Below are 26,628 nucleotides of genomic sequence, written 5' to 3' on the forward strand. Positions count from 1 at the left end.
TCCAGCTTGGATTTTAGTGGTCAGTTCAGAAGCCCTGTCTACAGCAGCGGCCTCCTGGAACTTTGATTTCATCGTGGGAACTAGCCGAGGTTTCATGTGATTGAGCGTGGACGGCCTGTGCACCGGACACAGAGAGGTTGCGGGGCTTGGTGTTTACCCCCTCCTCCTCTGAGTCCTCCCTCCTTGCAGTGCGTGGTTCAGTTGACTTGGGGTCAGCGCCACTGCTCACCCTGCTTCTCCGGCCCCGCCGGCGTCCCGCGCTGTCGCTTCCTCCTCTGCCGCTCCACGCCTGCGCACCCGTGCCCCCTTGGAGCAGGTCTCTAGTTCCAGCACTGGGGGCGTTCAGGGCACAGTGGTTTTCCTGGGTCGGCCTTGTGTATGGCGGGGTGTTGAGCTCGGTGTTCCCTAGGCCTTGCAAAAGCAGGCAGTGGCACCCTGGGAAGTGGCGCTCCGGAGGGCTCCGTGTGCTCCAGTGGGTGCCCTGTGTTCTGTGTACACGCCCCCAGACGCACATCTCCAGGGTCCGTCTTTGCTTCCAGCGTCACTCACTGCCTCCCGCCTGCCCGTTGACCCTTCTCGCCTGCTTGTGAAACAGGTGGCCGTGAGCGGGGCTCCCTTTAGGACCAGTGCTTCTGGCCTGCCGACTTCGTGCCTAGGTCCGTGTGAGTCTTGACCTCCTGTACTGTCCTCTAGGAGCTGATCTTATGTTCCATAAAGCAACTGAAATTGTTGGGTGGGCTTTATTGAGACAGGCTCTGCACATGATAGACGTGTAGGGCTCAGGTGCTGTCTGAGCTGTTGTTTAGCTGCCGGCGCTGCAGCCACAAGAGCCCTGGTGCCCTGCCGCCCGCCCTCCCGTCCCCCTGGCTTCTGGCAGCGTTGCACTTCCTGTTGGGAGTTTCACCTTTTCTAGAATCTCATGTGAATAGACTCACAAGTCACGTGACCATTTGTGCCACACTCCTTTCACTCAACGCCATGCTGTGCAGGGCAGCGTGTGGCTGTGTGTGTCCGTGGTCTGTTTTCACTGCGCAGTGTAAGCGGGTCTCACCTCCGCACCGGGTGGTGGGCAGAGCTTGGCTGCAGTCTCCAGCAGCCTCTGGTCTAGAACCATGGGGGGTCTGGGCACCTGCGGAATGTGGGTGTGTGGGTCTTCGCACCGCAGCGAGGTGGCGCAGCCGATGGCCAGTGTGCGGAATGCCATAGATCAGATCACGTGAAGCTTTGCGGCTCACCGTGGCGCAGCGCTCTATCTAGCTGGTCACTCAGAGAGCTTTGTGCCAACTTTTAAAGGGGCAGGAAATACTGTTCAGTGGAAAATAAGATGCCAGATTTATGAGGGTTAACCAGAGTAACCAGCCGTCAGGAGTGCTCTGCAGAGACAGGGTCTCTTGTTGCTTTTCACTCATAAAATGAAAACATTTACAATTTTGTGGCTGCGAGGAACCCTGAGTGGTCGAGGCTTTTGCTTTGGGCAGGCAGGTCCACTCGTTGAGTGTGTGCTCTGTGATTTACCAGCTTATATAACTTGTCTGTACAGCTGTTTTGTTAAAATGACGTGACTTTCATTCTGTTCGGTGATGGTTTTGCTTTTTAATTTTGTAGAATTAACGCTGAATCCCCCAGAAGGAATTGTGGCAGGTAAGACGCTGACATTTACTTCTTTGTAACTTGCTTTTAATTGCCAAAGTTGCTTTCGAACTTGAAATGTTTTGGGATTTTTTTTTTCTTGCCCCGCAGGTCCCATGAACGAGGAGAATTTTTTTGAGTGGGAGGCGCTGATCATGTAAGTTACTCCTGTGTTGCTGGTGTCCAGGATTTTCCCGTTTAGCGCTGAGGCTGTCCAGAAGCATCTGCTGGGAAGAGGCCACGTGGACACGGACACGCTGTGCACTTCCGTGTCCATGGTGTGGGCGGGAGGCAGCCGGAACAAGAGGTCCCCGGGGAGTGGCAGTGAACGTGTCGCTGTAAATATTGTGTGTTTGTAGGATTTTAAAATAATTTTTTAATGTCGTCTTGTCATGGTGGGTTAGCCTACATCAGGGGTGACTCGGGCTTCCAGAAGCCCTGAAACTCCCAACTGAGGCTTGGATAGAAGGGGTCAGGGGCGACTGCACAGGGCCCGCCAGCTGCTGGGACCTCATTCCTTCACCTCCTGCCCTAACCACTCACCCCTGTGACCGCCCCTCCTACTCCTGTTGCCCTGGAGCTGCCCTGGCCTGAAGCCCCATCCAGACTTCCCGCTGCTGCCCGGCTCACAGCCGCGCTGCTGGCAAGAGGGTAGAAGAGCCTGTGATCTCTGCCTTGTTTGTACCTTGGACAGCTGGGGGTGGGAGGGCCCTTCCCGGGCTGACTTTTTTCACAGCAGGGTCAGGGAGACGAGGGAGCTGAGCTTGTGAGCAGTGTGGTTTTGTCCTTAGTGAGCTGGGATGTTCCTGTGCTGGGTGTTGCTGCGTTGAGAAGTGCTGTAGTGAGCGGGGGCGGGACAGCGGCAGAGGCTCTGCTGGGCCAAGCGTGAACCCCGCTCAGGGACAGAATCCTCCCCTTCATCAAGCGTTTGGCATTTGCCTGTCACTTGTATCACGTCACTTCTTCATGACATCTGCAAAACAAGCTGTTACCAAATGTTGTCTGGGGAGGTCAGGTAATACATGAAAATTGTTTTGAAAAATGAGGTTTTTTGATTAGCAAAAAGGTTTTTAAAAGATCACTTATAAACACTGTCTAGACAGAGTGCAGCCTGCCTCACAGTGCCTGGTCATTTCTAGCATTGCTGATTGTTCCAGCTTAGGGCACGCATTTTTCCTGTGTCTGCAAGTTCTAGAACGTGTGTGTATGCCATGCGGCATCATCGGTACCCCCATCCTCTGTCCATTTGGGCCACATTCCAACCTGCAGCGGACGCCTGAGCCTACAGACAGCACCAGACTGTGTGCAGGAGACTTTGGAGTTTGTAGAAGATGCACACGAAAGTTTCCTGTGCCCGTGATGTAAGGGTGCTGCACAAAAGTTCATGGAAAATGAAGTTAATAGATGTTTATCTGGTGCAAAATTGTAAAATCCATGCATACTAGGAGTCTTCAAAAATCAATGCAAAATATATATTATGGAAAACTGCATGGATTTCAAAAGTTTTTTGCATCAAAGTAATCATTTAATTCCATTTTCCAGGAACTTTTTGAAGTACTCTTGTAAAATTTGATTTATAAGCCCAGTTCAAGATAAACAGTATTTAATAATAAAATGGAACAGTAGTAACAAAATGTGGTAATAAGTGTTACTAAATCATTTATTTCTGGAATTTTCCATTGATATTGTCAGACTGCGGTGAACTGTGGGTACCTGGAACTGCAGTATTGTGTCTTTCACCCTAAGGCGGTCCGCGGTGCCTCAGCCTGTGCTGTCGTGCAGCTAGTGGACGACAGCAGTGTCCTGCATGGTTCGTGACCTGCTTGTCTGGTCTGCTGTGTCCTGTGCCTCCACAGAGACACCTGCCATCACTCCCACGCCACCTGGACAGCACCTGCTGGTGGGCCAGTGCACACCCGCAAGAGATGTGTCAAGAGCTCATTAAGGGAACAGTTGAGCCCTGTGGTTGGTTTTTGAAAATTGTTCATTGTTAAAAATCTGTTAGTGTAACTATTACTGATTTTAGATAAACAGCATAAAACTAAGCCAATGTTTTGAAAGCCTGTCTTACAAAGTATTAGAACTATTTTTAGGTAGAGCACTTTTGTGTTTGAATGAAGCTTTTGCATTAACGTGGAATTCCCCTGCTTCGAGATCTGGTGAGTTTGTGGGTTTTGGTTCTGTTCCAGACCCTTCACAAACAAGAGGCCGTTTACAAATGTACTTACAGCATCTCTCAGGGACTTAACTGTCCTCCTTGGGTTTGTCTCGCCCTGCTGTCTTGGCAGACAGCCGCCCGAGGCTTCTCTCCTCAGTGGGGCTTTCTTCTCTTTCTGGTTCTCCCTCAGCAGCTCCCAAGGCCGCCTCTGCTGCGGTGTTTCTGAGCGCGGTCACTCCGGGAGGCCACGGCTGCCACGGTGCACCTCCAGGGCCGCCTCCTGCGGTGACAGCGTCTTCATCTTCAGATAAGCGAGCCACAGTAGCTGAGCTCCTTTGACACGGGGACCTTGTCTGCAAAGGGGAGGGGTATCATAGGTGAGCCCAGGCTTCTACCCAGGGAGTGTGGCCCTGTTGGGTAATGGGACAGATTGTTGAGCCAGAGAGGGACCCAAAGGAGGAAAACACCGGAGCTGGAGCGAGCGGTTCCACGGGGCACACGTGGGCCTGGCCACTGTGGCTCTGTGGTGTTGTTGCTGTGTGGCCCCTGGCCTTGGCCTCTCTGAATTCCTTTTTTTTTTTTTTTTTTTTTTGCATCACTATGAAGAGGCACAGCCTCCTTTAGACACATGGCCTTGGGTCCCCAGCAGCCAGAGCATATGAGGCTGGTGTGACCCCTTCACCACAGCACTGGGTCAGAACGGGTGCTGCACCTGCCGTGCAGGACAGCCGGGGGAGGTGTGCATGCCCTGGGACCCTGCTCTCCCATTCTGTCAGTGTTTTAGAAGCAGCTGGCATGGCGGCCCCCTGCTTGGTTAGTGGCCTGGTTGCTGTCACCTCTCCAGACAAGTGGCTCTCGGGGTTGTGGTCACACAGTAAGCACCTTCCTTTTGCAGAGGGTCGGGGACCCTGGGCTGAGCGCACCTCCTAGGTTACTGTCAGTGTGTTGGGGCCCAGATGAGGAAGGAGCTTGTCCACCTTTCCAGCCGTGAGCACAGTGAGCTCACAGGTCCCCAGCGGTCACGTTCCCAGCAGGGTGCCCTCCCTGGGGTGCAGCCGTCGTGATCTCGGGAGCCATTTTGGGCCAGGATTATTGTGTGCTGTGGGATGTCACAGTACGCCTCCTGGAGGTGCTGTGCCCTGCGGGGATAAACTTGAGCCACCCAGTAGACGGCTCCAGCTGTCCGGGGAGTCTCTGACCCTGCCTGAGCAGTGGCTTCAGGGAAGTGCTGCAGAGATCCTCGGGGGATCACAACACATAAACCTGGCTGTCCAGCATCAGCCACGTAGCACCCATACACTGGAGAGCCACACGGCACGGCAAGACCAGGCAGAGCCTGCCTGCTGTCACGGAGAGTGGTGTCCGCTGTGAGTGGACGCTGCCGAGTGTGGAAGAACAAGTTGAGACCAGTGCTTTCCACCAGGCGAGACTGCTCCCCCGTGGCAGTACCTGGAGTCGTTAGGGCTCTTGCCGCGTCGGGGGCTGTGCTCCAGGCCTCGGGCAGTAAGCTGCCCGCAGGCACGCCCGGCCCCGACAGACGAGGGTCTGGCCGCGAGCGGCAGTGTGCTGGGGCTGAGGGCCCTGTGCGGTGCTGTCCACAGCCAAGCCTTCCGCAGCTGTATTGAGGTACAGTTCACATGTCCTTTGGCCGGTCTGAGGTGACCAAGTCATAGTGTTGGGAAGCTTGTAGAGTTGTGAGGTCATCAGCACGGTGGCGTGGGTGTTGGGCCATTTCCACCAGAGTCCTCATGCCTGTCTGTCCTCTGCCCGCGGCGCTGCCTTCTGGGTGTGGATTTGCCTTTTCCAGGGTCTGGCATCTTCCAGCGCCCTGAGCGTGTGCTTGTCTGTGTTAACGTGCCTCAGCGTGTGTCCCAGCATGCTTCAGTGTGTGTCAGTGTGTATCTCTCAGTGTCTCAGTGTGTGTCGGTGTGTGTTAGCATGTCTCAGTGTGTGTCGCTCAGTGTCTCAGCGTGTGTCCGTGTGCCTCAGCTTATCTCAGTGTGGCTTAGTGTGTCCCAGCATGCTTCAGGATGTGTCAGTGTGCGTCTCCCAGTGTCTCAGCGTGTCCCCCAGTGTCTCAGCGTGTGTCCGTGTGTCTCAGCATGTGTCACATGTGTTAGTGTGTCTCGGTGTATGTCAGTGTGTGTCCCTCAGTGTCTCAGCATGTGTCCATGTGTGTCACATGTGTCAATGTGTCTCAATGTGTGTGTCTCAGTGTCTCAGCATGTGTCAGTGTGTGTCAGCGTCTCAGTGTCTCAGCGTGTGCCCGCGTGTCTCAGCATGTGTCGGCGTGTGTCACATGTGTTAGTGGGTCTCGGTGTGTGTCCGTGTCTCAGCGTGTGCCCGCATGTCTCAGCATGTGTCGGCGTGTCACGTGTTAGTGGGTCTCGGTGTGTGTCAGTGTCTCAGCGTGTGTCCACGTGTCTCAGCATGTGTCAGCGTGTGTCACATGTGTTAGTGGGTCTCGGTGTGTGTCAGTGTCTCAGCGTGTGTCCATGTGTGTCACATGTGTTAGTGGGTCTCGGTGTGTGTCAGCGTCTCAGCGTGTGTCGGCGTGTCTCAGCATGCGTCAGCGTGTGTCACACGTGTTAGTGGGTCTCGGTGTGTGTCAGTGTCTCAGCGTGTGTCCGCGTGTCTCAGCATGTGTCGGCGTGTGTCACACGTGTTAGTGGGTCTCGGTGTGTGTCAGTGTTTCAGCGTGTGTCCGCGTGTCTCAGCATGTGTCGGCGTGTGTCACACGTGTTAGTGGGTCTCGGTGTGTGTCCGTGTCTCAGCGTGTGTCCGCGTGTCTCAGCATGTGTCGGTGTGTGTCACACGTGTTAGTGGGTCTTGGTGTGTGTCAGTGTCTCAGCGTGTGTCGGCGTGTGTCACATGTGTTAGTGGGTCTCGGTGTGTGTCAGTGTCTCAGCGTGTGTCCACGTGTCTCAGCATGTGTCAGCGTGTGTCACATGTGTTAGTGGGTCTCGGTGTGTGTCAGTGTCTCAGCGTGTGTCCATGTGTGTCACATGTGTTAGTGGGTCTCGGTGTGTGTCAGCGTCTCAGCATGTGTCCGCGTGTCTCAGCATGCGTCAGCGTGTGTCACACGTGTTAGTGGGTCTCGGTGTGTGTCAGTGTCTCAGCGTGTGTCCGCGTGTCTCAGCATGTGTCGGTGTGTGTCACACGTGTTAGTGGGTCTCGGTGTGTGTCAGTGTTTCAGCGTGTGTCCACGTGTCTCAGCATGTGTCGGCGTGTGTCACACGTGTTAGTGGGTCTCGGTGTGTGTCCGTGTCTCAGCGTGTGTCCGCGTGTCTCAGCATGTGTCGGCGTGTGTCACGTGTTAGTGGGTCTCGGTGTGTGTCAGTGTCTCAGCGTGTGTCCGCGTGTCTCAGCATGTGTCGGCGTGTGTCACACGTGTTAGTGGGTCTCGGTGTGTGTCAGTGTCTCAGCGTGTGTCCGTGTGTCTCAGCATGTGTCGGCGTGTGTCACACGTGTTAGTGGGTCTCGGTGGGTGTCAGTGTCTCAGCGTGTGTCCGCGTGTCTCAGCATGTGTCGGCGTGTGTCACATGTGTTAGTGGGTCTCGGTGTGTGTCAGTGTCTCAGCGTGTGTCCGCGTGTCTCAGCATGTGTCGGCGTGTGTCACACGTGTTAGTGGGTCTCGGTGTGTGTCCGTGTCTCAGCGTGTGTCCGTGTGTGTCACATGTGTTAGTGGGTCTCGGTGTATGTCAGTGTCTCAGCATGTGTCCGCGTGTCTCAGCATGCGTCAGCGTGTGTCACATGTGTTAGTGGGTCTCGGTGTGTGTCAGTGTCTCAGCGTGTGTCCGCGTGTCTCAGCATGCGTCAGCGTGTGTCACATGTGTTAGTGGGTCTCGGTGTGTGTCAGTGTCTCAGCGTGTGTCCGCGTGTCTCAGCATGTGTCGGCGTGTGTCACGTGTTAGTGGGTCTCGGTGTGTGTCAGTGTCTCAGCATGTGTCGGCGTGTGTCACATGTGTTAGTGGGTCTCGGTGTGTGTCAGTGTCTCAGCGTGTGTCCGCGTGTCTCAGCATGTGTCGGCGTGTGTCACACGTGTTAGTGGGTCTCGGTGTGTGTCCGTGTCTCAGCGTGTGTCCGTGTGTGTCACATGTGTTAGTGGGTCTCGGTGTATGTCAGTGTCTCAGCATGTGTCCGCGTGTCTCAGCATGCGTCAGCGTGTGTCACATGTGTTAGTGGGTCTCGGTGTGTGTCAGTGTCTCAGCGTGTGTCCGCGTGTCTCAGCATGTGTCGGCGTGTGTCACGTGTTAGTGGGTCTCGGTGTGTGTCAGTGTCTCAGCATGTGTCGGCGTGTGTCACATGTGTTAGTGGGTCTCGGTGTGTGTCAGTGTCTCAGCGTGTGTCCGCGTGTCTCAGCATGTGTCGGCGTGTGTCACATGTGTTAGTGGGTCTCGGTGTGTGTCAGTGTCTCAGCGTGTGTCCGTGTGTCTCAGCATGTGTCGGCGTGTGTCACATGTGTTAGTGGGTCTCGGTGTGTGTCCGTGTCTCAGCGTGTGTCGGCGTGTGTCACATGTGTTAGTGGGTCTCGGTGTGTGTCAGTGTCTCAGCGTGTGTCCACGTGTCTCAGCATGTGTCGGCGTGTGTCACACGTGTTAGTGGGTCTCGGTGTGTGTCAGTGTCTCAGCGTGTGTCCGTGTGTCTCAGCATGTGTCGGCGTGTGTCACACGTGTTAGTGGGTCTCGGTGTGTGTCAGTGTCTCAGTATGTGTCGGCGTGTGTCACATGTGTTAGTGGGTCTCGGTGTGTGTCAGTGTCTCAGCGTGTGTCCGTGTGTCTCAGCATGTGTCGGCGTGTGTCACACGTGTTAGTGGGTCTCGGTGTGTCTCAGTGTCTCAGTGTGTCTTGGCCTCTGTCAGCAGTCCTGCTGTTTCCTGTAGCGTGGACTTGCCACCTGGCGTGTGTGCACGCAGCAGTGTGGACGTTCAGGTTCCTGCTGTGAAGGGCGCGCACGGTGTGTGGGGACTCCGTCTCCGCTGCTTTTTGGCAGGCACCTGGCTGTGGAGCAGCTTTGTTTCCGGTCTGTGTCCTTGCCAGCACTTTCTTGCGCGTGACACAAAGCTACGAGGGTTTTCTTTTAGAGGCTTCGCAGTGTCTGGCCCTTTGTGTTGAGGTCTTTGTCCGTCTGACGTAGTCTCCGTCTATGGAATTGGGTCAGGCTCTGCCTGGATTCTCTGCCTGTGGGGGCCCAGCTGTCTGAGGGCCTTTTGTTGGAAGACGGCCCTTTTCCCATTGAATCATCCGGGCATTTTGCTCAAAAACCGCTTGGCCGTAAGTGCAAGGGTTTCGTGTTGGACTCTAAGTCCTGTCCTTGCTCCACACCTGTCCTCGGGCCAGCACCACACCGTCTGAACATTGGTAGCTTTGTAGTAAGTTTTATTTTGTTTTTGTTTTTTTGCAAAGATTTATTTATTTGAAAGTTGGAGTTACACAAAGAGAGAAAGAGAGGCATAGAGAGGTCTCCCATCCGCTGGTTCACTCCCCAATTGGCCACAATGGTCAGAGCTGCACTGGTCCGAAGCCAGGAGCCAGGAGCTTCCTTCAGGTCTTTTCACACAGGTGCAGGGGTCCAAGGACTTGGGCCATCTTCTACTGCTCCCAGGCCATGGAAGAGAGCTGGATTGGAAGTGGAGCAGCCGGGACTGGAACTGGAACCCACATGGGATGCCGGCACTGCAGGCAGCGGCTTTCCCCACTACGCCACAGCGCTGGCCCCTGTAATAAGTTTTAAAGTCAGGAGATGGAAATCCGGTAGCTGTGTTCTCAGACTTGTGGAGGCTGCTCTGGGTCCTCTGCATCTTCATGTATTTTTGGGAGCAGTTGTCAGTTTCTGTACAAACGCCTGCTGGACTTTGATGGGGTGCTGTAATCTAGGCAGGCACCGGGAGAGGGTTCACTTGCTTTTACTTTGCGTGATTCTGTATTCGAATGTTTTCTAAAATATGATTTTTCTAGTTAAATAAAATCAAAGTTTCAGTTATAAAATAATTTTTCTTTTAGAATTCACTGCAAAGGGACCAGTGTGTGGTGTAGCCAGTAAAGCTACTGCCTGGGACCCTGGCATCCCAAATGGGTGCCAGTTCAAGTCCAGGCTGATCCACTTCCCACCCAGACCCCTGCTGATGGCCTGGGAAAAGCGGCGGAGAATGGCTTGGGCCCTGCTACCCGGGTAGGGGACACAGATTTTAGGTTGGCTTTAGCCTGGCGTAGCCCTGGCCATAGCAGCCATTTGTGGAGTGAACTGGTAGGCAGAAGAGCTCTCCGCCCTCCAACCGCTTTGTAACTCTGACTTTCAAATAAATTAAAAAAAAAAAAAATCATCACTGTAAAATGTTTGTAATTGGCTGGCGCCGCGGCTCACTAGGCTAATCCGCCGCCTGCGGTGCCGGCACCCCGGGTTCTAGTCCCAGTTGGGGCGCCTGTTCTGTCCCGGTCGCTCCTCTTCCAGTCCAGCTCTCTGCTGTGGCCCAAGTGCTTGGGCCCTGCACCCCATGGGATACCAGGAGAAGCACCTGGCTCCTGCCTTCGGATTGGCGCAGCGCGCTGGCCATAGCAGCCATTTGGGGGGTGAACCAACGGAAGGAAGACCTTTCTCTCTGTCGCCCTCTCTCTCATTGTCTAACTCTGCCTGTCCAAAAAAAAAAAAAAAAAAAAAAAAGTTTGTAGTTAATGGACTTATTTAATGCACTTTAAATATAGTTCAAAGGTATTTGGAATAAAGTTGTTCAGAAACGTCTGTTCTGCAGGAAATATGGCTGCAGACTCCTCTTGGACAGGTTCATCGGGGCAGCAGCCCTTTGAACAAAGCCTGTGTTTGCTGTTCCTAAAACAGTTTCTCCCCACAGTCCTCAGCGTAGGTCTTTACACAGTCGCCTGGGGCTCCTGGAATAGGACAGGAAGCTGGCGGGGAGCGGCCGTGGCCTTTTGCCTGCAAGGGAGTCAGGGTCCCTGAGTCGGCACCTGCCCTGAGCAGTTTCTGTTTAACTCCTGCTGCCTCGTGCCACCTGCTGTGGGTAGCCAGAGCCTCCAGCCATTGCTAGGTTAGTGGGCAGGGCCCGGGTAATGCCGGGAGGTGGCCTCCAGTGGGGGGACTGTGTCCTGCCCCACGTACCAGCAGGGCGGGAGCAGCAATGAGACGCTGTCACTGGACTGAGGGGAGGCCATGGGGCCCTCGCCGCCCTCCCACCCCTCCCACCCCATGCCTGAGTGGCTTCCACAGCGTGGCGTTTGGGAGTGACCTGCCCCTTTCCACAGGTTAGGTGGCCTATCTGGGCCTCGACCAGGTTGATGATTCCTTGCCTTTCCCACGTGCTCAGCAGTGAGCACGCAGCTGCTCTGACCAACCCCCTTTCTTCAGAGGGAGGTGGGGAGCAGCAGGGGGGCTGTGGACCACCTGTCTCAGCTGTGGTGCTGGCCGCAGGCCTGGGCTGGCTGTGCTGCGCTCCTGCTGGCCCGCACTGGGAGGGAGAGGCTTCCGTGGCACCCGCAGTGGTTGCAGGGAGGGCCCGGTAACCCAGGCTTGAGGCATCTCGGCTGCGGGGGCTGCCCTGCGCGGAGCCGGTGGCCTGGCCTCAACCTGCCCTGGTCTCGGGCTAGAGCTCTAGGACAGCGTCCCCAGCAGCCTTGTCCATTGCATTTGCCCAAGCAGCACGGATGTGCTCTCCTTAGACTGAGGGACACTGGGCCCTCCAGCACGGTCTGTGGTTCCTGTGGTGACGTTTTGCGGGCGGTGGTTACAGCCTCCGTGCGCGGGGTCTTCTGGGGACTTTCCACTACGTGAAAGTGAAAGTCTTCCTGCACTGCTTTCTGGGCTTTTTTTTTGTCTTTTTCCTTTTGGTTATGGAAATAAGTATTGCTTTTAATATTTACAAATCCATATTTTTAGTTTTTTTTTATTTATTTTTATTTTTTATTATTTATTTTTTTGACAGGCAGAATGGACTGTGAGAGAGAGAGACAGAGAGAAAGGTCTTCCTTTGCTGTTGGTTCACCCTTCAATGGCCGCCGCGGCTGGCGCGCTGCAGCCAGCGCACCGCGCTGATCCAAAGGCAGGAGCCAGGTGCTTCTCCTGGTATCCCATGGGGTGCAGGGCCCAAGCACTTGGGCCATCCTCCACTGCACTCCCGGGCCACAGCAGAGAGCTGGCCTGGAAGGGGGGCAACCGAGACAGAATCGGTGCCCCGACCGGGACTAGAACCCGGTGTGCTGGCGCTGCAAGGCGGAGGATTAGCCTATTGAGCCGCGGCGCCAGCCTCCATATTTTTATTAATTTCACTGAACCAAGACCACTTTAGGATTTTAAACAAGTATGTACTTTAACAAGTCATTTAGGGGCCTGGTGTTGTGGCATAGGGGGTTAAACCGCCTCCCGTGATGCCGGCATCCCATATGCGCGCTAGTCTGAGCCCCGGCTGCTCCACTTCTGATCCAGCCCCTGCTGATGCACCTGGGAAAGCAGCAGAAGATGGCCCAAGTGCTTGGGCCCTGGACCCACATGGGAGACCTGGATGGAGCTCCTGGCTCCTGGCTCCTGGCTTTAGCCCAACCTGGCCCTGGCTGTTGCAGCCACTTGGGGATTGAACCAGCAGATGGAATTGCACTCCCGTGTGCTCTTTTCTCTCTCTAACTCTGACTTTCAAATAAATAAAATTTTTTTAAAGAAATCTTTTAGGAAATAAGTTTGTTTTAGAATGAATTTTTCTTCATCACCTTTTCCTGTGCTGGTGGCCCTGTGGGGAGGCCCTTCTGTGCTGGAGCCTGCGCCCAGAGGGAGTGCTTCCAGGCTGCGGGGACAGGCGGGCTCCACGCTCCTGGCTGCCGGCGGCACCTCTGCTGTTGCCCTGTCCTGGCCATCAGTCCGCAGTCCTTCGTTCTGATTAAGTTCCCGTGGTTGAGATGCTCTGAGGTCCGTCCGTGGAGGACGATGGGTTTGGGTGGAGGTGCAGGCTGGTGGCTGTCCCCCTCTCCTGCGCCCCTCATGTTCTGCTCACGGTAGCATCGCTCACACCTGTGGCTTTCAGAACTTGAGCGGAGCTTCTGACAGGGTTTAGTGCGTCCCTGCCATTTACACGTGTGTGCCCTCATGTGCACCAGTGACTGTGCGTGTACATCAGTGACAGGGAGACGTCTGTGTATTTGTGTGTGTCTGTGTGTGTGCATACATGCATCAGTGGCAGGGAGAGACGTGTGTGGGCACCAGCGATGGGGGGGGGGGGGGCGCTGTGTGTGTGTCTCAGTGGCAGAGCTGCTGGAGCGTGGGGCTCCAGGTGTGGGCTGAGGTCCCCGGGCTCAGCCTAAGTCGAAGTCAGGGGTTGTGTGTGTGTTTGCTTAAGGTTGCAAAAATCACCAGCCTTTGAATACAACTCCTCATTTATGTCAGTACAGTAGAATTGTGCTATCACTATGGCGTAGTGCACACCATTACCCCAGGGTGTGACTTTTTCATACACACAGACCAGGGGTCCCTAGGGCATTGCAATGTTGGCATCAGTTATTTTCTGATCCCACTATTACAAAGAGGTTTTGGCTGCTTGATTTTTTAAAAATAGATTTAAAACTTTTTAAAACTTTGGACAGAAACTAAGAGAGCGAGAAAACTGAGCCTGCGGTTCAGCCTTTGTGCTTGCACCCACGATGGATGATTTGCTTTAAAAGCTGAATATTGTAGGCATTTACTTGAAAGGCAGAGAGCGAGGTTCCCCATCTGCTGGCTCCCTCCCCAGATGCCTGCAGTGGCTGAGGCTGGGCCAGGCTGGGCCAGAGCCGGGAGCTGGGGACTCCGTTTGGGTCTGCCACGTGGAAGGGGGACCCGGCCGTGTGACCCATCGGCAGGAAGCAGGAGCCCGGAGCCAGAGCTGGGGGTCTCCCCGGACCAGCATCTTAACCACTGGGCCGGGCGTCTCCATCCGTGTAACTGGAAATGGAAGGCCGGGGTGGAGGGCGAGCCTTTGCATTCGGAGATGTGCGTCACTCTGGTTTCGGTCACGCAGTCTTCAGGTGCTGCTGTGAGCAGTACACACCCTTGACAGTGCTGAGACGTGGACCTTGCCTGACGCCTGATGTGCTGTTTCCATGTGTTGTGCTTCCAGGGGCCCAGAAGACACCTGCTTTGAGTTTGGTGTTTTTCCTGCCATCCTGAGTTTCCCACTTGATTACCCGTTAAGTCCCCCGAAGATGAGATTTACCTGTGAGATGTTTCACCCCAACAGTAAGTGCCTTCGAGAGTCCTCTGAGGTGCTGGGAGCGGCAGGGAGGTCACAGAGCCACAGGAAGCGAGTGCGTCACCTCACCAGACGCCTAGCACGCGATTGCCATCTGCAGGCGAGAGATGCGAGCCTGCCGCTGGGCCACAGTGGGTCGTTAGAAAGCAGTGTTAGCGTGAGCTCCTCCGTGGGGTAAGCGTGTGACAGGGCGGGCGTGCACCTGCGGAGGGTCACACGTCTGCTGTGGGGTTATTGTTCACGGTGGAACACCGGTAAAGTAGCCTTTCAGCAATAGAGAAGTTACGTTCACATCACAGATGGTGTGGTTACGTAAAGTGCAGTGAGTGTGCCACATTGACTGGGAGAAGCAGGTTACTAATTAGGACTGTGATAATTCCAGCTTTGAAAACACTGTGTATAACTGGGAAGAAGCACAAGATGTTAAAAGTGAGTTTTCTCATTGGGAGTATTTTTCCCTCATAAATATTTATTCTCTCCCCAAATTAAACATTTGCTACTTTGCAAAAAAAAAAAATATTTATTTATTAGAAAAAGTGACGGGCAGACAGCGAGAAAGAGACCCTCCATCATCTGGTTTGCTCCCCAAATGGCCACAGTGGCTGGAGCTGGGCCAGGCCGAAGCCAGGAGCCTGGAGCTCCATCCAGGTCTCCCACATGGGGGCAGGGGACCAAGAACGTGGGCCATCTTCCCCTGCCTTTCCGGGCCATGAGCAGAAATCTGGGTCAGAAGTGAAGCTGTTGGGACGCAAACCTGCGCCCAGAGGGGATGCCTGTGTTGCAGGCAGTTTAACCCGCTGCACCACAATGCCAGTTTGCTTGATATAAAGATTTATTTTATTTACTTGAAAGAATTAGTGAGAGAGAGAGAGATCTTCCATCCGCTGATTCACTCCCCAATTGGCTGCAATGACCAGGGCCAGGCAAAGCTGAAGCCAGGAGCCAGAATGTTCTTCCAGGTCTCCCATATGGGTGCAGGGGCCTAGGCACATCAACAGGGAGCTGGATCAGAAGCTGAGCAGTCGGGACTCAAACAGACGCCCATATGGGACTCTGGCATTGCAGGCGGCAGCGTTACCCACTACGCCACAGCACCAGCACCCCTCCCCTTGTTATTTTTACAGAGAGAAAAAACAAGATCTCTTGAATAAACTGTTTGGCCGCAGCTGGGAGTGCATCCAGTGGCAGGGGTTGGAACCCTGAAGAAGCCGTTGCTGGTTCTTCTTTCTGTGTTGGCAATTACACAGGGAGCGAGCTGTGTTTAGTGATTGCACTTAGAATAATGTATCTTATAAATGAGCATTGTTGCCGTTGACAATCACAGTCTTACTAGCCATGGGGGAGAAGGAGGATGTACTAAATACTTGTTGGAAGCCAGGTACCTATGCTGTCTTTTCTGCATATCAGATAACTACAGGCTAGATTTTTAGAAAGTTTTGTATTTTCATGTTATTTGAAAGGACAGAAACCGAGAAAGAGCTGCTGTCCCCTGGTTCACTCCCCCAGGGCCCTCGGTAGTTGGTGCTGGGCCAGACCAAAGCCAAGAGCCTGGACTCCAACCCAGGTGTCTCACGTGGACGCAGGGACCAAAGTCCTTGAGCCTTTGCCTGCTGCTCCAGGGTCTGCGGGAAGCTGGGTCCGAAGGTGAGCAGCTGAGCTTGGATGTGGCATCCCAAGCAGCTGTGCTAAACACCCACCGAGAATCTAGAATATTCTGAACCTCTGGCTTCTCTCTTGGTTTAAAGATGACCCACTGGGCGCCCCTCCCTGCTCCACACCCACTGGCACCCCCGCCCGTCAGATCCCTGCCTGCCAGGCTTTCAGGAGCGCCTGCCTGGCAGGACCTGGGGTGCTGGTGCCGCCGTGTGGGCGCTGAGCCGTCCCCGCTTCTCCTGGCTGCTTTGCCGCAGATGCCGGTCCTGCCAACACGGCCCTGAGCGCTGCTGTTGAGATGGGGGATGGCGCACGTAGGGCTCACTGTTGTCTTATCTCCTCTAGTGTGCTTCTGGCGTTTTTGGCAGTAGAAGGTCTGAAGCGTGTGTCCTGGTTGGTAGGTTGGTGTCAGCGGAAGAGAGCAACAGCTTGGCTCGCCACCTGAGGCGTGCTCGGGGGCCGAGATGACGGGGCCCGCGCACTTCCCAGGCTCCGTGAAGCCCTCGTGTCAGGAGGCCTCTGGATAATTAAATACAGATATAAGACGACAGAAGATAAAGGCATTCTTCAGGCAGTGCCTGGAGCTGGTGTCAGACAAGTACAGCCTATAAATAAGTTATGTGAGTAGGGGCAGCGTAGTAGTCATTGTTAGTGTTCTGATAGCTGTTTTTAGATGTTCAAGTAGTTAATGTAAATGGCCTAGGTTTGGCCTTACTGCAAGGGGCTATGCATTGTTCTTATGTTGTAAAAACAGTTCAGTCTGAAGGGAGGGGTGGATGTTCAGGTGAGCACAAGCCAGGCAAGGGGCAGGAGGCGAGCGGGAGTCCCCGTGTTGCTGTTTATTCTGGATGGCCCGAGGGACCTGGAGGAGGAAGCACCTTGCCACCAAGTGTGGGCACGGCAGCAGAGGGCTCACAGAGGGCCGGGGGCAGGGTGCCCGTGCTCCGGCATGTCCTGGGGGTGTGTGGGGTCCCTGTGCAGTGCCCGCCGCCCTGCGGAGGTGATGTCGACGCCTGTAAGCAACGACAGGTGCCTTAAGCTTTCCGGACTGGGCTGACGTGGCTGGCAGGCGGCCTGCGGACGGTGCTGCCGGTGGCCGCTGCCGGAGCGGGCGCAGCGCCTCTTCCTGGGGCTGCCATCGTGGTCAGCATGTTCAGGAACCCAGCCCTGAACGCTGCTGTTACAGCAGCTGCTGGGGTCTGCCTCCTTTGGGTGTAGCGCCTGAACTGCCGGTCACACGGGTGTCTCCGGGGGCCCTCTTTGGAGGCTGCGGAGCAGGGAGGTCCTTGCCACGTGACCAGGTCGCCTCCTCTGTCAAAAGTGATTTATCCTCTCTCGTGAAAGGGGGAAAGGATCCATGGCCCTCCACCCGGTTCCCCCAGACCCGAGCCTGCCGCCCCCCGGCCCATGGTGAGGGCTGCAGAGCGTGGATGAGTCGCTGGCTCCTGGGACGGCTCTCCTGTGTGGAGGGGCAGGCACGGCAGGTCAGCTGGCCTGGGTGGGCGTGACAGGTGGTCGGCCTGTGCAGCGTCCTGGCTCCCTCAGAGCAGGCCCGGCAGAGCTGGGCAGCGTGGGGACTGTCTGGAGGGTGTGGTTGGTTGTTGCTCTGGGTGGGCTTGTCTTGAGGGCGGGCGGCTTAGGGAGTCTGTCACAGTGGGTGAGGACTGGCACAAGATGTGGTGACGCCTTTGGGTGACAGCGCCTGTGAGTGAGGAAGCCGTGTGTGCTCGGCGAGCGGCGTCTGCGAACGGGGCCGTCCCTGTAGCGAGCCTGGAGCTCGCCCTGCAGAGCGGCAGTGTGGGGTCTGACCGTCCCTGGAGCGAGCCTGGAGCTGGCCCTGCAGAGCGGCAGTGTGGGGTCTGACCGTCCCTGGAGCGAGCCTGGAGCTGGCCCTGCAGAGCGGCAGTGTGGGGTCTGACCGTCCCTGGAGCGAGCCTGGAGCTGGCCCTGCAGAGCGGCAGTGTGGGGTCTGACCGTCCCTGGAGCGAGCCTGGAGCTGGCCCTGCAGAGCGGCAGTGTGGGGTCTGACCATCCCTGGAGCGAGCCTGGAGCTGGCCCTGCAGAGCGGCAGTGTGGGGTCTGACCGTCCCTGGAGCGAGCCTGGAGCTGGCCCTGCAGAGCGGCAGTGTGGGGTTTCAGGACAGTTGTCGGGGCTTAGAGCTGTGGGAATGCACCTCAAGACAACCTGGACGCATGGCCTGGGGAGCCGGTCAGACATCGTGCTGTGTGTCTTGGCCTTGAAAGTGACAAGTGAGGGGCTGGCACTGTGGCGTAGTAGGATAGCATCTGCCTGTGGTGCCATCTTCCCATAGGGGCTCAGCCTGAGTCTCGGCTGCTCCACTTCCAATCCAGCTCCTTGCTGATGGCCTGGGAAAGCGATGGCCCATGCACTCGGGCCCCTGCACCCACTTGGGAGACGTGGAAGAAGCTCCTGGCTTCAGATCGGCTCAGCTCCAGCCGTTGTGCCCATTTGGAGAGTGAACCAGCAGGTGGAAGACCTTTCTCCCTGTTTCTCCCTTTCTCTGTAATTCTGCCTCTCAAGTAAGCAAATCTTTAAAAAAAAAAAAGTGACTTTCAGTGCTGTGGCGCAGTGGGTTAAAGCTCTGGACTGAAGCGCCAGCATCCCATATGGGCACTGGTTCTAGTCCCGGCTGCTCCTCTTCCAATCCAGCTCTCTGCTGTGGCCTGGGAAAGCAGTGGAAGATGGCCCAAGTGCCGAGGCTCCTGCACCCCTGTGGGAGACCCGGAGGAAGCTCCTGGTTCCTGGCTTCGGATCGGCGCAGCTCCGGCTGTTGCATCCAATTGGGGAGTGAACCAGCGGGCGGAAGACCTCTCTCTGTATCTATCTCTCTCTGTAACTCTGTCTTTCAAATAAATAAAATAAATCTTTAAAAAAGAAAAAATAAGAAAGTAACAATGAACAGAATCGAATGCGGCCGGGGCCGTGGAGCTGCTCAGTGCGCTTGTTGGCTGAGCTGGTTGGGGCCAGGAAGACTTCCTGGCTGGCCCTCCTGAACCAGGCACAGGCTTTGCCACACCCTCTGGCGCCTGTGAACCTCGCTGGTTCTCTGGCCGCTAACAGGAAGCGGGACTTGTGGTTCAGAGCATTGGCTGCGGCAGAGTTGTGCATACTGTTTTGGATGAGAAATTTGTCTTCTCTCCATAAATTGTTTCTTGTTTTGGCATTAAAAAAAGTGTCTGAAGGTGAAACGCCGTGCTGACTGCAGAGAGCTGCACGGCCGCCCTGAGCTGCGTCACCGGGTGAGGTCCCTGCCGACTGAGGAGTGGCGGCAGGGCCCCAGGTCATGCTCCAGCTGCGCAAACAGCTCAGTGAGCCCGCAGCTCTGGCTCTCCTTGTCTGTGGGGCACGGCGCCGCAGGCCCTGTTCCCTGGACTCACCCTGCTGTCTGCGGCCCTTGCAGTCTACCCGGACGGGAGGGTCTGCATCTCGATCCTGCACGCGCCAGGGGACGACCCCATGGGCTATGAGAGCAGTGCCGAGAGGTGGAGCCCAGTGCAGAGCGTGGAGAAGATCCTGCTGTCCGTGGTGAGCATGCTGGCAGGTGAGCACCGTGGCCGGGCCCTGCGGCCCGGGCGTGGGCGGTGGAGCTGCCGCTGGGGCGTCGTGCTGGGCAGTCGCCTCCCTCGTGTCGCCGTGTCTCCAGTCCGTGCCTGCGTGCTGGCCCTTCATGCACAGCACCTTCCTGTATGCTGTTTGTGTGCACACGTTGTTCAGAGCTAGAACTCCTAAGGCAGCTCAGTACCGCACGTCGTATCGTTGACCGTCGTCAGCCAGACGTCTGCGTACTCAGTGGTGTTTCCTGGGCCCTGCTCTTGGTGCCAGACGCTGTGCTCCGTGCGCAGCGCAGGGTGACAGAAACCCCAACTTTAAAGGGAGCTTTCAGGGTAGACCTGAGACCAGGACACACACAGGCTGTCAGGCCAGTTCCTGAGAAGGGGCGGCTGGGCTGAGTCTGGGGCATGTTAGCACAGTGGGAGGGTGGGAGAGGCATTTGGGCCAGAGGAAGCCGCCAGACTGGGGGCAGGAGGCAGCTGACTCAGTGGGGCACTGCCAGCTCACTGCGGCTGAGCCAGGGCTGGGAAGCGGGGCGCGGTGGGAACTGGGGCAGGCAGTATGCCATGGGGACAGTGCTGCAGCTGGTGCCGGGGGTGGGAGTGGAGGAGAGGCAGAGATGTGGGGTGGAGTCCAGGGACCCGGGGCGGCAGAGGCTGCAGTGTGATCCCCAGGCCACAGGGCACAGTCCGAGGCCTGGCTGACTTCTCTTTCTCCTGAGAAGGCCAGGGTCCGCCCACTGAGAGGCCCATCCAGGACCACTGGGGAGAAGGGGACTCTGGGTAGGGCGGCAGGTGATGGCACAGCCCAGAGAGGTCACGTAGAGAGGGGCAGGGGGAGAGGAGGAGCCTCCAGAGGTCGGGGAGACACAGAATTGCCACCAGGGTGCCAGGGGCCTGAGGCAGCCATGGTGGGCCGTGCGCCCTCTCTGCAGGAGCTGTGAGAGAAGTGACCACTGCAGAGCCCCTCAGAGCTGAGACCGCGGTGTGGGTGGTGCAGCCGCCGGCCCCACGCAGTCCCCTGGGAGGCTGTGTGCGCCTGTGGCTGTTTCGGGGTGTTTGCAGAGCAAGATGGAAGATGGCTGGTCGTCGGCCTCTCGACACCCACGACAGTTCTCTCGCGAGGGCAGCTGCTGCCCTACGCTGTGTGCTGCGGTCGGTGGTGCCCAGCTGCTTGTGTGGAGAGCTGCGTCCCTCCCTCTCCCGCGCCCGCAGGCTCCAGTGCCTCCTGCTGGTTTCCGGGGACCTCTCTCGCAAGGCCTCTCGGTGTTCTTAAAGGGAATGGAAACTCTGCCGGGTGGCCTGCCTTTTTTTTTTTTTTTTTTAAGTTATTATTAAATGACTTCTTATTTAAAAGGCAGAATGATAGAAAGGGAGAGACAGCTTCCATCCACTGGTGTACTCCGCCAGTACTACACAGCTAGGCCTGGGCCAGGCCAAAGCCAGGAGCCAGGAGCTCCATCTGAGTTTCCCAGTGGGTGGCAGGGCCCAAGCCCTCCGCTGCTCCCAGGTGCGGGAGCGGGAGCCGGGTGAGGCGCAGAGCAGCGGGAGCGCGGCCCCGCCCCGCGCCTGGGTTGCTCGTGTCAGGAGCGGCGGCCCCAGGCTCGCTCCTGCTGAGTGCTGCTGTCCTTCCAGAGCCCAACGACGAGAGTGGAGCAAACGTGGACGCTTCCAAGATGTGGCGTGACGACCGGGAGCAGTTCTACAAGATCGCCAGGCAGATTGTGCGCAAGTCCCTGGGGCTGTGAGGCCAGGCCTCCGGACGCCGAGTGACAGTGACACTGTGCTGGCACCGAAACAGGCCCCTGAGCAGAGCCGCGGTGTCTCACTTTCTCACCTTCCCCTGCCCGGCAGGCCTCTGCGATGGCGGCTGTAGCACCTCGACGGCCACGTCACTACCTCTCCCCGAGGCCACTGCAGCTCCGCCGCCTCCCCTCCTGGAGCTCCGGGGTCGCGCTGGCCAGCCTTCTAGGACAGGGACACCGGCCATGCCCCTGCCCGCCACGGGCCGGGCCACTCCCCGAGCCCCCGGGCCATCGGTCACCTTCCCGCTGCATCCCCCTCACGTCTGGGTCCAGCGTGTGCGTGTGCGTCACAGACCGTCACACTTAGAAATGCCTTCCGGAGTCCTGTGGCCTGCGGGTCCTGGTGGCTGTGGAGGCCTCAGTGCCCCGTGCATCCCCGGCAGGGGCGGGGACGTGTGAAGGCTTGATCGACAGTGTCCTGACCCTCCAGGCGTCCCCTCCCTGTCAGCAGAGAAGCAGACCCTCGCCCCAGCGGTCGTAGCTCGGAGCACAGAGCTGTGCCTTACCCCCGCCCTGGCCAGCATGCGTGGAGCAGGCACACGAGCCTGGGCCCGGCAGAGCCCGCGCCGCTCACAGCCGGACGTGATGGCTGCGTGGCCCGGTGCCGGGAGGCGACATTACAAGCAATAACACATCTGTCACGTGCAGAGTCCACACAGGTTACATTTAATAGGAATCTATTTTTGACATAAGGGATGGGTCTGAGACACAGTCGGCTTTTCCTCACGCTGCCCTCCATCCGCCCGGAGCCGCTCCCTGACGCCGTGCGCGGCGGCTGTGGAAACCAGCTCCTGCCTTTGCTCCACTGGAGGGGTCGTGTACAATCCGAGTCGGGAGCGCGGTGTATGTGCGTCTCCCGGCGGGGACCGGTAACAGGAGCGGGCCGAGGGCCGGCGTGGGGTGGCCGCACACAGGCCCACAGGCTGCCCAGGCGGGAGGAGAGAGTCTACAAAACAAAGTATTTTTATTCATTTGTATTTATTATGTGCCCCCAGCCCCTGCTTCTGTTCTGTGTGGGATTTAATTACTGTGTTGCAAATAAAGTTATCTATTTTCCCCCGATCTGCAGCTCCCTCTTTGTTGTGTTTTATGTGTGCTGTGGAAGCCTCAGCCCAGAGGCCCCAGCACCAGAGGCCCCAGCGGGCGGCAGGGCCTCTCCCGGCCTGGAGCAGTGCTGGGCCGTGTGCTCGTCTCCCTCCCTCCGGGACTCTGGTCCCCAAGGGTGTGACCTCGGATGCAGAGGGCAGGGGAGCCCTGCTGGTGGCAGCTGCAGCCCGGGGCGGGGAAGCGGCGGCCCGTGCAGCCGGAAACCTGAAGTTAGAGTCCGGCTGTTCCGTGTTGGTGAGGAGGCATGGCCCTGGGGTACCGTTGGGGCCCCCCTGCTGGGTGGATGCACCGTCGTGGTTGTGCTTGTGGGGGGTGGCTTCCGTTGCTGTAGCAGTCCCAGTGGGGCTGAGCCTGGGACGCTGAGGTCACTCCCCAGGACCTCCAGGACACGGGGCTGTGCAGTGTCCTGAGTGGGGCACTCCCTCCAGAGTGTGCTGGGCTCCCATGTGGCCCACACTGGCTCACCCACCTGTACCAGGCCCCACCCCTGACATCCTCAGTGCCTGCTGCATTCCAGCGTGCCCATCCTGTGATACACTCACCCCAGGGCAGACTCTGCACCTCCCCCTGCACCGTGGCCGTGGGACAGGAGGTGCCGGGGCCAGCTGTCGGCACCCCTCCATCTGGTGGAGTCATGCCTGGTTCATGCTGCTGTGGTGCCCGAGCAGTGAGGGACACTGCACGCTGTCCACCCGCGGTGGGTGTCCGGTCACCTCACCATCTCCACCCTCAGGGGCGGCGACCACACTGGCCTCGTGGGTAGGGGCAGGGCTGAGGTTTGGGGTAGGAGCGAGTGCCGTGCCCAGCGGCAGCACGCCTGCGGGGGCTCCTGTTGTAGGGTAGAGCTCTCAGCCGGGCTTGCTGTTCTGCGTGCAGCCAGGCTAACCCTAAGGGCAAGGGTCCTGTTGGAATTGGGGTGTGTGGCTGGGCCACTGCTGTCACGCCCTGCAGCCTGGAAAGTGACAGATTCCTGGATTCCAAGGACTCCTTTGTAGAACAGGGCAGGAGTGAGTGTCAGGCGCCCCCACGCCCGCCGGCAGCGCTGGGGCCTCACTCAGCACAGAGCGCAGGCTGGGCTGTGTGGTCACCCACCCCAGGGGTGCTGGGCTCCGCTGAGGCCCAAGGAGAGCGGGTGGCAGGATGGGCTAACAGAGATTGCAAACAGGATGGTTGTAGGGGTTATGGGGTGGGGGCTCAGAGTCCGTCAGAATGATCCTGCACCCCGGCCTTGGTGCTGCCACTCCCAGCTGCTGACCTAGGCACAGCCAGCAGGAGCCAGCAGCCCCCCGCGTGCTCCAGCACAGCTGGCCCTGGGTCCCCCCAGGCCTGGCTCAGACAGCAGCAGCTGGGCGGCACCTGTACCTCAACTGTGAGATGGTTCTGGTGGCGGTGACACTGCAGCCCCGTGGAGCAGCCGTGGGATTGAGACCGCGCCTGGGGACAGCAGCCCTCTGTACCCGCCTGGCAAGAACACATCCATGCCTGAGCCAGCGGTCTTCCTGCCCCTGGTGGCAGTGGGCTCTGCCCGGAGGAGTGGGGAGTCGGAGAGTCTCTGCCGGCCACGCCAGGGTCACCCCGTTTGTCAGTGGTGGTCAGCAAGGCCCCCCTGAGTCCTTCCTGTCTGGGCCTGTGCACGGGGCACGTGGGGTGCAGGAGCCCTGCTCTGGGGTGGCCTTCCAGAAGTCTCCCCTAGAGAGAACTGGGGGGCTCCAGCTGCTCAGCCTGCCCCTGTGAGGGCCAGGATTCTCCCAGGGGCCACTGGCTCGGACTCTCCACAGCAAACCCCATCCTGCACCTGAAGACACGGTCAGGCCAGAGCAGGGGTCCACGCCGCACGAGGTGGATGCCAGACCTGGCCCCGAGATGTCCATGGCAGGCAGGGGCCAGGTGCGCCTGGAGCAGCAGCAGCACCGGCTGTGGTGCCTGCGCCTCCCCAGGACCTGTTTGCTCAGTGTGGGTGGAGGAATGGGGAAACAGTTCACTCCCATACAAGATGTGTGCAGGTGAACGTGTGTGTGCACGTGGACACGTGTGCATGTAAGGGTGCGTGTATGTGTGGGTGTGTGTATATACTTGTACATGTGGGTGTGTGCATATTTGTGCTTGTTCATGCATGTGTGCACGCGTGTAAACTGCATGTATGGGGGTGTACATGTGTGTGTACTTGTGTACGTATATACACGTGGGGAATATGTGCATGTGTGCATGTGTGTGGGTACTTGTGCGCGTATGTACGTGCACGTGTACATGTCTGTGTGGATGCCTGGGGGAGAGGGTGGGAGGACTGGCTTGCTAGTGGCCTCCGCAGCCTTGGAGGATGCACTGAGTGTGTTGGGCCATGGGAAGCAGCTGCCACTCGTGGGCAGAAGACGCGGATGCTTCCAGCCTCCTGCCCCTTGGAGCAGTTCCACCCGAGGAAGCAGCCAGGCTGGGCGGAGGCTGTGGCAAGACCCCAGTCCCATGAGCATGTGTGTGTGGTGTGCGCCCTTGGGGTCTCCGGCGTTGTCCCAGGACAGCACTGTCTGTGCTTTGCTCTGTCCCTGTCTGTCCTCTCCAGTCCAGTCATGTCCACCCTGACCCGCTGTGGAGGAGGAACCCGGGGCGAGTGACACGAGCCTGGTCCACGAGTTTGGTTCTAGCCCTGGGCTCAGTGTTGGAGCTCCTGGCTGTGTCCTCTGGCAGCAGTGCCGGGTGTGGGCATGGCAGGGAGCCTGCCTCTGAAGCTAACAACTTGGTCACAATGGCCCCTGCCCGTGGCTGGCCGCCCCGGGCCTGCCTGCCTAAGCTCCTGAGCCAGGTGGAGGTGCCAGGCCCGCCTCCGTGCACAGGCCGGCTCACCAACGGGGGCCAGGGCAAGGCTGAGCTTCCCTCCTCCCCCCACACCCTTACCACCCCCCCCCCCAACACACTGGGCTCCTGGTGCGTCCGGGATGCCACAGCTGCCGTAGCCAGTGTGTCAGTTCCCGTCGCAAACTTCCCGAGGGGCTCATGCTATGGTGTAGCCGGATAAGCCTCTGCCTGGGATGCTGGCATCCCGTGTGGGCATCGGTCCCAGCCTGACTGCTCCCTGCTCCGATGTCCCTGAGAAGGCAGCAGAGGATGCCCCAAGTGCTGGGGGCCCTGCACCCACACGGGAGACCTGGAAGCAGCTCCGGGCTCCTGGCTTCCGCCTGGCCCAGCCCTGGCCATTGTGGCCATTTGGGGAGTGAACCAGCAGATGGAAGACCTCTCTGTCTCTCCCTCTCTGTAACTCTGCCTTTCAAATAATTAAGTAACAAATATTTACAAGAAAGAATTTCCCGAGACCCCCCCACGCCCACACTCAGCACACAGGGGTGCGTGTGGCCTCCCCTGCCAGCCCCGGGTGACCCCTAAGCTTCCGGCAGCCAGGGCCACTGCCCCTGTGGAGCCCGCGTCCTCTGGGTGGGCACGTCGCCCGGCACTGCCCTGCGGCCTCTTGGCCCTGTTTTGGGCTCCCGCTGTGCGGGTGCTGCATGGTTTTCGGGCTGTGGGGTGACTGCTGTTCGGGGGCTCCACCGCCTCCGGCTGCCCTGTGGGGGTTGCCTTTTGGGGGTCACCCCAGGCTTCTGATCACACGTGGGAGCCTCACCTGCGGCTCCCTCGGGTCCTTCCTGCCCTTTCTCACGGTCCCCTGGGGGCCCCGCTGTGCCCCTGTCCCTGGACACCGCGCCGCAGGTTTACGGTTCTCTGCCTGTCGCTCTGTGACTGCTTCCAGCTCGCACACCCGGGGGCCCGCACTCCTCAGCTCGGATTCCGCCCCTTCTTGGCGCCTGGGGCCCACGTGGCCACCCCGCCACCCGCCCCTTCCTGGCTCCTCAGCCAAGGCCCCGGGCATTCCAGAGGGCGGGGAGCTCACTGCCACCCCCCAAGGCACCGCGCAGGTTCTGTCACCTCCCAGGCGGCCGGGGACTCGGGGCCCCATCCGTCGCGGCTCCTGGCTCAGCCCTGCGCGGCGTGCGGCTCCCAGTGCCGCGGCTCCCGGCAGCCTCTGCTTCCTGCAGCTTTGCCTGTTGCAGGCAGCAGGAAGCCGGAGGTCATTACCGCGCTTGTTTTGTGTTGGTCCGGGTGTCGGAGCAGCGGGAGTTGCTGCTACCATCTGGAAAGCTCGGTGAAGATGAAAGGCGGCTGGAAGCCGTGACGCCCCGGAGATGGCCGGGGCCGGGTGAGAACGAGCTGGGGTTTCCGGTGCCGGCTCGCCCACCGCGGGAGCCTCGGGAGCCTGCTCCCAGTGTTTTGGCTCTGGGCCACCAGCCTTGGGAGTTCTAACAGACAAGAAGCCCAGAGACCCGAGTGTGGCCCCGCTGGACATGGGGCTGGTCAGCGGGTGCTGTGCAGGGGCACCTGCTGTCCATGTGGCCAAGCTCTGGGGAGCCACAGGCTCTGGGGGCAGAGAAGGGTCTGGAGGCACCGCCAGAGTGGTGACAGGCGGGCGCTGGCAGCAGGCAGCAGCACTGGGCGCC

General features: G+C 58.1%; 1 protein-coding gene across 2 annotated transcripts in view; it reads left to right on the plus strand.

The window, feature by feature from the left end:
• The window catches only part of UBE2G2 (ubiquitin conjugating enzyme E2 G2), a 31,842-nt gene extending 9,740 nt beyond the window's left edge, over nt 1-22,102 (plus strand). Inside the window, exons 2-6 of one of the 2 annotated variants that reach the window (XM_062204521.1) lie at nt 1,606-1,641; nt 1,741-1,786; nt 13,878-13,996; nt 19,085-19,209; nt 20,871-22,102. In XM_062204521.1, the coding sequence (XP_062060505.1) occupies nt 1,606-1,641; nt 1,741-1,786; nt 13,878-13,996; nt 19,085-19,209; nt 20,871-21,008 (464 nt within the window). In that variant the 3' untranslated portion in view covers nt 21,009-22,102. Of the gene's footprint in view, nt 1-1,605; nt 1,642-1,740; nt 1,787-13,877; nt 13,997-19,084; nt 19,226-20,870 lie in introns of both variants that reach the window. The other variant, XM_062204520.1, reaches the window with a different exon arrangement.
• Nucleotides 22,103-26,628: the final 4,526 nt, after the last annotated feature.

Source organism: Lepus europaeus, chromosome 2, assembly GCF_033115175.1.
Source record: "Lepus europaeus isolate LE1 chromosome 2, mLepTim1.pri, whole genome shotgun sequence".
NCBI classification, from domain to species: domain Eukaryota; kingdom Metazoa; phylum Chordata; class Mammalia; order Lagomorpha; family Leporidae; genus Lepus; species Lepus europaeus.